The sequence below is a fragment of the Pecten maximus genome, chromosome 6 (assembly GCF_902652985.1).
Source record: "Pecten maximus chromosome 6, xPecMax1.1, whole genome shotgun sequence".
Taxonomy (NCBI): Eukaryota; Metazoa; Mollusca; class Bivalvia; order Pectinida; family Pectinidae; genus Pecten; species Pecten maximus.
Genome location: NC_047020.1, coordinates 4,129,989 through 4,139,766, shown reverse-complemented (window position 1 = coordinate 4,139,766; position 9,778 = coordinate 4,129,989). Strand labels below are relative to the sequence as shown.

The following is a 9,778-nucleotide window of genomic DNA, read 5'->3' as shown; positions in this document are numbered from 1 at the left end:
AGTTGTAGATTTTTTTTGTCACACCCTCTGGGAAGGGGACTATTCTGTTCGCTGTTTGCCATGAGATGCATATATTATATCAACTGTTGCCGTATTGTCAGTAAATGATATAAAAAAAAACACATTAATGTATCTTTGTATATAGATTCAGGTTAGTGTTACGTGTTACAACGAACATTTTTATTGATGTTAAACAGTTTACAATCGGAGGTTGAATATATTATATATTTCCCATGAACGGTTAGATAGATTGGGTTAAAAACAAACAAAAAATCAGATAGAATTTTGTCCCGGACAATAACAGTATAAAACATTCCTCAATAATTAGACATAAAACCTTTTTAAATCTTTATATGTTAAGCGATTATAACTGTATTAACGGTAATTTATTCTTATAGCTATGGAATGGATTCAATATATAGCGAGCCTATACAGTAAAGATGTAATATTAATGTTTATTGGATTTTTGCCAGTGAAATATAGAGATTTATGAAACTTATAAAACTTATATTTTCACTGCAGCGATGAGCAGTGAAAATATAAGATTTTGCCGTGAAAATATAAGTTTTGCAGTGAAAATATAAGTTTTCCGTTTTTGACCAATCAAAGTGGACCTTTGTTTTCACCTCGTTGAAACTTGCCGATTTTTCCAATCGAAGCGGAGATAGATCAATTGGTTATTTTGCTGTATTTCTGAAATATCCTGACTAGTTTTGACTAGATACTCACTTGACGTTAGCTATTCATGCACAGATTCTCCGATAACAGCAGAAAACGCTTAAATTGCGCTGGTCAGTCCTTTCAAAATGGCGCCGTCAAGTTGACGTACAGTAACGTCACAAAGAGATGACGTCATTACTGATTCCCGCATTTTTTTACTATTAATTTTTCAATGTTTTAAAATTTGTTTTTAAGTTTATGAAATGCAGTAAAAAGAAAATTGAATGGTTTCCCGTTAAATATAACATATATTTCACTCGTATGACAGAATATTTCGATATTTTTCACTCGTGCTTCGCACTCGTGGAAATATCGATATTCTATCATACTCGTGAAATATATATTATATTAAACGGGAAACCATTCAATATCCATTCAAAGTCCCGGACGTCACCGGTACACTTTATTTGCATACGAGAAATTATTCTTGGCCACGTTTCCCTTTGATTCAAGCCGATATTATTGTGGTAGAAACAGGTCACACGACTCGAAATTGTTGGATATGGAATTTATTTCACACTCGTAAGTTATTTTTTAAAAGTTGCAAAAAACACTCGCTAAAGCTCGTGTCTTTTGTAAATTTTAAAAAATAACTTACTCGTGTGAAATAAATTCCATATCCAACAACCACTCGTTGTGTAACCTCTATTTCTACCACAATACCCCGTGTTATTCAACTCTCAGACCATCAGTTAATCACTACAGCTGTTGATTAACAATCTGTTTATACCACACGTGGTATAAACTCTGTACGCATTTCGATTGGCTAACACGGTGAACTTTGACCCAAGCTGCAATTGTTATTGACGTCATCAATACTCTAATGACGTCACATCACCGGGTCCCGGACATCACCGGTACACTTTATTTGCATACGCGAAATTATGTCTACTTGGTCACGTTTCCCTTTGATTCAAGCCGATATTATTGTGGTAGAAACAGGTCACACGACTCGAAATTGTTGGATATGGAATTTATTTCACACTCGTAAGTTATTTTTTAAAAGTTGCAAAAAACACTCGCTAAAGCTCGTGTCTTTTGTAACTTTTAAAAAATAACTTACTCGTGTGAAATAAATTCCATATCCAACAACCACTCGTTGTGTAACCTCTATATCCGTTACCACTTTTAAACAGCTGTTTACCTTGGTTGATGTTTGTATAGAATGTTCCGCGGAGAAAGTCGAATGGAATCACATGGTTGCGGATGACTAGTCCGTACAGCGATCTGCTTACGAGCGGTAATATATGCTTTCTTGGAGGACCTGACAGTTTGTGCTGTTATTTTGCATTGTTTTAGGTATTTACAAAACATGGTGGCAGACACTTTCACTTTTCGTCATTAAGGTAAAGTTTTAGTTTTATAATAACGGTGAATTTTACAGTTAAACTCGCTTTGATATACATTTGTATATGATAACTTGTTTCTGGTTATCTTATAAAGATAACAATAGGGACAATGATGTTACGCCATGAATTGAAAATTGCACAACAAAGTCACTGCCTACATATTCTCACATTGAAACAGTTTCTGAGCTATGTCATGAAATTATCTTAAAATGTTTTCATTTCATAAGATATTTCCAGTAACGAAGCCTATTGAAAACAAAACAAAAACATTCTAAATTTAAAATGAAATGAAATGAAATGAAAACTCCCTCAAGGTCCTATACGCAGGCAAAATGTCCTCATGTCAATTTGACCTGAAAAAAAATTGACCTGAAATTGACCTGAATTTGACCTGAATTAACATGAAGACATTTTGCCTGTGTATTAAAAAATGATACAAAGCGAAAGTCATTTGTTTTATACCCTTTATTTCTGTATCAATAAGACAAATACAACATGTAATTAATATAATATCTTTAAAATCATTCCAATAATAAGTATCAGACACCAGAATCATTAATAATTATGCTGAATACATATGTGAAGGAAATATACATAAAGTGGTGTAGCTGGATAGCAATGTATCCTGGAGACCCCAGGTCATTAGGGTGGTCTTAGTCTGATATGATGATTTAAAAATGGAGCAGAACTGCCTCTTCTCGTAACGAGAAGGAAATTTATCGGGAAATTTGAATACACACGCACGCGCACACGCACGCTCACACACATACACACACAAACATATATGATATTTCAGTCGGATTAATTTCTATTTTGAAGACAAAAATTACTTTAGATCAGGGAAGGTCGTCAATCAATAGAATATAATCAACTTGTGTCGTCAAACTTCAATGGAATTCCGGAATGATTTCAAAAGAATAACGAATTTGTTCACCAAAAATAGCTGCTCAACAACTACATGGAGACATGTTTTAAAATGTTTCAAGAAAAAAAACCTTGAAAATATAATAAACAATGACATTGATATACATACATTTAGCATCCATCTGGGGACGATTGAGCTAGCTAGCGTTTCCCCAAGACATGAACGTTGCGCTATAGAATACTAATGTTTAAAAAATCTTGGCCCTGCCAACATAAATGTTATACAATATTCATAATCAATAAAAACTATCCAACTTCAATCAATGTGACTGATGATCTCGAGAAATATATCATAAGCTCCCAACAAAATATAAAAGTGCCAGCATACCTGTATACTAACACTGTGTTTCTTGTTTGAAAAAGATACCCTCTAGCTTATGTATATATTACTCAAAAACGTTCGGATGGATTATACAAGAGGCGACTATGTCGCCGTTGGGAAAAAAAAGTCAAGAAAAGCGCATTTCTCAAAATTTGTACATTTGTCAAAAAAAATACATTTTTATTTTAGCTGAGTATCTTAAATTGCATCAAATATCAATAAATGCGCCTTCTTTCAATTACCTTTTATGGTATTTGCTCTCTTGATAAGCATAACTGCTATTTCCAACTTTCGCGTGAAAATATAAAAGACAAAAGAAATTTTAATGTGTATCTTAAACTTTTTACACACACAATATATTTAAAAATTCGTATTTCTGTTACCAGACAAAATACTTTAAAGCCATACGGGATCACGGACCCACATAATGTATATATACATAAAAAAATATTGTAACTGATAATATGTCACATCATACCATTATGCATTTTGAACAGATATTAATATTCATAAGCTTAAATTACCGGCCAGCCGGTTGCTTTATATTGTTTTCTCTATAAACACATGTATAAGAAGCAATATGTTGTTGATAAAACGTATTTTTTAAGATGGTACATGAAGAGTTGTTAAATAACGCAAGCGAAGATAATTTTTCTGATTTTTTTTATCAAATTAACAGTGAATCTTTGGTATTTCTATTTTGCTTGTGTATGTAAGCATTGTTTTAACATTTTTTTGTTTCTTTATATATTTACAATGCTTTTATGAATGATTTGTTCACACTTCTGTATGGGTTCAAACGTTATTAATATAAAACAGTTCAGATATTGATCGTGTTTACTTAATTTCGTGTGTCTTACTTCTAGAACAAAAACAAGTGTTCGGCCACCTCGCATCTTAAGTTATCTCAGAATTTATGGTTTCTTGTTATTCTGCGAGGGAGAGACCGATTTTTTTTTCTCCCGCTATCCTATTCGATTGAAATAATCATTCTGCTTATACAATTACTATACGGACTGTGTTGGGATGCTACCTAAAATGCTCTTGGCTTGCCATGCTCTAACAACAAATTATAATACAAATACAACATTAATAAATCTGTACATTGTTTAGAAATATTTCGACTGTATGTACCCTTGTTGGTTTACGACATCTTAATGGTCTATCTCTGTCATGTCAAAACAATCAGTCGTAATGCACTGCATTGCAATACACTAGAGATACATGTCCATACACCAACCATTGCTATACCGGTCAAGAATGTCTCTAGTAAAATCAAAGACACTGAAATGTCTTAAGTGTGAGCAAAGTGACTAAGAATAAGAAATTCTGTCAAAATATCACAAACTTGGAAAAAACGGATACTTTTAAATAGATGTAACTTTCAAGTTCATGTTGTGACTCCTCTCCTTTTTGCGATGAATTTGAAGTTGACCGGTCCATGAGAAATGCCGTCACATCCTACGATCTCTGGCAATGAATTCGGATCCTCAGGAACAAACTCAAAGTTCTGTACCATATTGGCGATGAAAAGGAACAGCTCAATCTTAGCTAAGTCTTTTCCGAGGCAAATGCGTCGCCCTGAGGAGGAAAATGGTTATGTTTAGCGAGACATGGAAATATCGTTCTCATTTTAGTATGAGTATTCTGAACTTTTAGATATAACTAATACGTTTCCAAAAACTACTTATTTCAAATAATGCAGGCGATATTATTATTCTGGTTAACAATTGATTTAAAGTGACACAATAAGGAGTGGCCTGTATTCATTATACATGTAGAGGATATCGCCTACCTATTGAAAAAGGAATCAAGCCGTTGTGGACTACGTATTTCCCGTCGCTGTCCAGGAATCTCTCCGGTCTAAAAACTTCAGGGTCTTTAAAATATTTTGGATCCTTAAGGGCGGATGTGAGGTTCATAAGCAGTGTTGCACCCTGTGGAATGAGGTAGCCATTCACGTAAAAGTCTTTGCTGGCCGCATGAGGTCCGGAAAGGGGAGCTACATTGCCACATCGCTGAACCTCCGAGATGAAAGCCCGGCAGTAGTCCAGGTGTGGATAGTCAGCCATCGTGGGTAGCTGGTCAGAACCCAGATGTGATAGGATCTCATTTGCCAGTTTATCTTGTACATCTCTGTTGTGAAGCATGAAAAGGACAGCCCACCTGATAGTAGCCCCAGACGTCTCTACTCCAGCGACAAAGAATTCAAACAGTACGTGCAGGAGTTGGTGTTCTGTAAACAGTAACAAATGGGACTTTTAAAACCACAACTCGATTATCCTGAGTAAGATAGATTGATACCCGAGGAAATAAGTGAATTCTTCAAGAACTATAAACCTCAAAAACAAAAGGCGTGAAAGTAAAAATAGCATTAAAACAATGTCAAATCATATAACAAATGCTTGATACAATGACGTCATAATATTTTGGTCTGTGAAATGTTTCCTCAAAAGGACGATCAAGGCATCATCTGATTTTCCTCGGAATGTAAAAAACAAAATACAGAAAACACGACAGAAATTACTAGCAGAGATATGGAAGAATAACAGTCATTCTTAGGCACGGTGATAGTACACTAAGACTGAACAGTAATGCATATAAATTGAGAGAAATATCGAAAAGGCTATTCAGAGATAAAGACAACGTTTACCTGTGTAGGTTGTGTCCCCCTGTTGTGACTTGGCTTCGAACTGGAAGGCGTCGATGAAATCTTCAATGTCGTCTTCATGTTCAGGAACACCACATGCCCTTTCGTCGATCAGTGCCTTCAACCATTTGAAAATGTTTTCTTTGTCGTTTAACATTGATTCTGCATGGAACATGTCACCAGGGAGATATTTTAAGTGCTGGAAAGAAACAAAGGGCTTCCGAAAAACCTGAGTATAGCATTATATCATCGATGGCTTTCAAAAGTTGTAACAGTCGAGCGTCATCGTGCTGAAAACGCTTGCTCATACCCAAAGTCAGTGTGATATTTGTAAGACTTGTTCCTATAATCCTGCGAAGTACCATTGGCTTCTCGTTTTCGTCATGAATGCGCTTGATGTAGTGGGTGACTTCGTTTTCTATCAGGCCTTCGAGACGATCCCTGCGAAATGACTTCCGGAGGAAATTCAATATAAATGTCCTATGTTCCTTCCACAACTGACCAGAGCTCCCACCAACGCCTATAATATTAAAGAAATTACACTAAAAGGGCTGGCTAACTAGTATGGCCATGGTTCAATTTGACAAGAAGAGCTCCACATCAAATCAAAGAAACATATAACTTAAATGAACTTTTAACAGACTTTAACAGACTTTAACAGACACGTTTCGCATATATTTTGGACAAGTCAGGATATATCATATATTTTCACGGGTGTTGGCATTAACAGTTTAGTTGCCACCGTATTGGTAACATCAGCAACACCCTCTGCAGCGTTCAGATTGTAAAACGTTAGTTTGGGACTCCGTCAGATAGCACTGAAAGTTTTGATGCGGAAGTGAGATGTGACACACATAGTCAATGTTCAACATCAAGGACAATGCCACAAATATGTGTACGTGATGTAGCGTATGTAAGTTATTCTAATGAATACGTGTACAATTCCATGTATAATACAATATCGTATGAGTGGTGACGACAGTGTGGGCGAGGTTATCCAGGCGTGGTGTACCGGGTTAAGTTTGGGGACGGATCAACAATGGTACCGAGAACCTATTGTACAAAATGTTACATTATATATTAAACACAGGGAAAGAGATACCTCTTGTTCTAAGAGCAGGTTTATTCTTTATCCGGGGAACATGCAATAGTTATAGACTTTGGCTATCTCTTACAGTCTCTTTATTCATGATAAGAAGCAGTTGTAGGGGGATTACTAGACCGAAACGTCATGTGTACAAGCGACACCATTGGGGTTCCCAAGTACAGGGACTATGGCACCGTCTGTGTATCCAATAGGATTGGTTCAGGTAACTGGTAAATATTGACATTCCAGGATTGTACGGAATAAATATTTTGCTGTTATGATCTGCATTCGAACGCGTTCACTAACAAAATCTGTCCATAGTTTGCACACATGATTGTGTTGATCGAGGTAAGCGACTAGTGCGGAAGAGTCTGAAAAGTCGAAGCTGCCATATGAGGTATAATGTAAGTGAGATAATTTGAAATTTTTGAACATTCCATTTCTCTATAGTAACATAACTGATTTTCTAACTTAACATAGAGCATATCGCAATTGCTTAGAAATTCAAAGGCTAGTTCCCAATAGGACAGTTTGTGATAGCTGTCGACTACCAACGGACAAACTTGTACTCTCTGAGCCTTTATGTCATCTTTATTTACAGAAAGTCCATGACGAAAGGTTCCGTAATTTTATTAGAAAATATTACATTCTGCCGTCAAATATAAAACTCGTTCAGTCCTGAAAATACGTTGTCTGTGTGCATTGACGCTATATGTATTAAATTGTTTTACGTTAATTATGTGGCGGCCAGTCTTGGTAAATTTTGTCATTATGAATTGACTGCTAGTTTTATTGTTTTATATTGACGAAATAGTACATCTTGTCCTTAAGTGTTGTCGCAAGGAAATCTGACCACAAGCAAAAAATGTGGACGATAACGTGATGTTACGTTTACCTTGTGTAGGTGGATATGAATGTGGGTCGCGTGTATATGACATGATAATATATAATGAACCTGAACAGGGAAGGAAACATCAGTACCCTATATAGATGAGTCAGCATGTTCGCCGGGCGAAAATTCACTGGAATTAACTGAAGCAAGGACCAGATATATATTTCGAAATGTTCTGTATATAGATCATTACTATCCTTAATGCATGTACGTGCTGATATGTTCACAGCTTCAAGAAAAATTCAAGTATTTATTTGTTACAAATATATTGTCGTTGGTCTTTATAATAAAGTATCGTATTTAGAGATTTTATTGAATTTTTGCTTTGTTTTTGGAAGTAAAAGGAGAATTGTATTGAGTTAAGTATGGATATATATCATACTATTTATACTGAGGTTTGATAAATAGATCACTGTTTCGTCAAGCTGCTCGGGTTAACGCTATAATGGTATTGTTGTGAACGTAATGGAAGTATTTTGTTATCATTATCGGGTTAACGCTATAACAGATGTTCTTGTTGTGAACGTAACGGAAGTATTTTGTTATCATTATCGGTATTGTCTGATCCATCTCGTAATACAATGCATCATATTTACTACAGTGTTTTTATCAGAACGTTTGAAAAGCGGATTGAAATCAACGTTACCGAATCTGAAGCGTTAACATTTCAAATGAACCAATCGGTGACAAATGCAAAACTGCAAAAACAAGCATCACGGCGTACAAAGGAGTGAACACAATATTAATCAACAATTTGCACGACAGATAGATTATAGAAATTGGATAAAATTGGACATGGCGCTATAAATTAACAGATGTCTAACCATTGGTTGTCTACGTCTACTTTAGTATGTATATAAGGAAATCCACCGCTGGAGGCCCCTGAGTAAACAATTATTTAAAATAACAATATTTAAATTCTGTTTCGCAGAATTTAACACGATAACAACGCCGATTGGTATGCGGAAGTGGAACGCGAACTTGTCTAGTGATTATACATATAATGATATCCGACAATGCTGACATGCTTTGATATAAAATATCTAATAGCTGCATCAATGTGGAATTTAAGTGGTTAAATCAGAAATATGGAGATCATGAATGCAGAAATGTTGCGCTAAAAGCATTTATTTTGTCTGCGCAACATTCATAAACAGCAATTAATGCCCAAAATGTGAAATGGCAATAACATAAAGCAAACATACCATATCCCTTCTGTATGGACTTGATGAAGAAGCTCTGAGGGGGTCTATTGGTAGTCGCATCTCCTTTCTTGACAAACACCTCGCGGATAAGGTCATAGCCGCTGAAGATGACGCATTTTGTGGTTCCAAATGTCAGGCAGACAATGTCTCCAAACTCTGCACGTAGCCGCTTGTACACTTCTAGTTTGTCAGTAGGGGCGAGTACCAATGCATTTCCGATGATGGGTAAAGGTGTCGGGCCGGGTGGTAGGAGGACATCGCGCCGGAAACTGCGGAAAAGTAGGATGATCACACAAGGCAGTAGGACGCATACTACGGCAAAGGCTAGATAAGTTACCGACAACATTATGACGATGCTAACGAGAATGGTGAGGAAAGATGATAACTGGCGTTTATATAGCCTTCAGATAATAAATAGTTGTTATGCAAAGTAGTTATCGGCAGTATTTTCTGAATGAAGGGTTTAAGTATATTCCACGTGACCCCGCACAGCGACACCGTTCGCTACTTCAGTTACAACAATGTACGTCAGACACTGTACTTTGTCTAATTTAAGTCAAAAGAAATACACGTGAATTTGTTCTACTGACAGGTACATCCAGGTGTATTTCACAATTGTATTCACTGTT

The 9,778-nt window shown here is 36.0% G+C and overlaps 2 protein-coding genes across 2 annotated transcripts; both read right to left on the bottom strand.

The window, feature by feature from the left end:
- Positions 1–2,522: 2,522 nt before the first annotated feature.
- LOC117328770 (cytochrome P450 2D15-like) lies at positions 2,523–9,495 on the bottom strand. Its single transcript, XM_033886307.1, has 4 exons — positions 9,150–9,495; positions 5,969–6,485; positions 5,111–5,551; positions 2,523–4,896 (listed from the first exon to the last, which is right to left on the bottom strand). The coding sequence occupies exons 2-4, from the start codon at positions 6,138–6,140 to the stop codon at positions 4,706–4,708; spliced, it is 804 nt and encodes a 267-aa protein (XP_033742198.1). The 5' UTR covers positions 6,141–6,485; positions 9,150–9,495; the 3' UTR covers positions 2,523–4,705.
- LOC117329955 (cytochrome P450 2H2-like) lies at positions 6,142–9,495 on the bottom strand. The gene is made up of 2 exons (XM_033888186.1): positions 9,150–9,495; positions 6,142–6,485 (listed from the first exon to the last, which is right to left on the bottom strand). Exons 1-2 carry the CDS (start codon positions 9,493–9,495, stop codon positions 6,142–6,144), a joined length of 690 nt encoding a protein of 229 aa, XP_033744077.1.
- Positions 9,496–9,778: the final 283 nt, after the last annotated feature.

Coding starts and splice junctions, on each gene's coding strand:
- LOC117328770 (XM_033886307.1), bottom strand. CDS start 6,140: ATGTTCCATGCAGAATCAATGTTAAACGACAAAGAAAACATTTTCAAA. Junction 5,552..5,968: donor GGGGGACACAACCTACACAG/GTAAACGTTGTC, acceptor TACTGTTTACAG/AACACCAACTCCTGCACGTA. Junction 4,897..5,110: donor CTTGATTCCTTTTTCAATAG/GTAGGCGATATC, acceptor TTTCCTCCTCAG/GGCGACGCATTTGCCTCGGA.
- LOC117329955 (XM_033888186.1), bottom strand. CDS start 9,495: ATGTTGTCGGTAACTTATCTAGCCTTTGCCGTAGTATGCGTCCTACTG. Junction 6,486..9,149: donor GTCCATACAGAAGGGATATG/GTATGTTTGCTT, acceptor TTAATATTATAG/GCGTTGGTGGGAGCTCTGGT.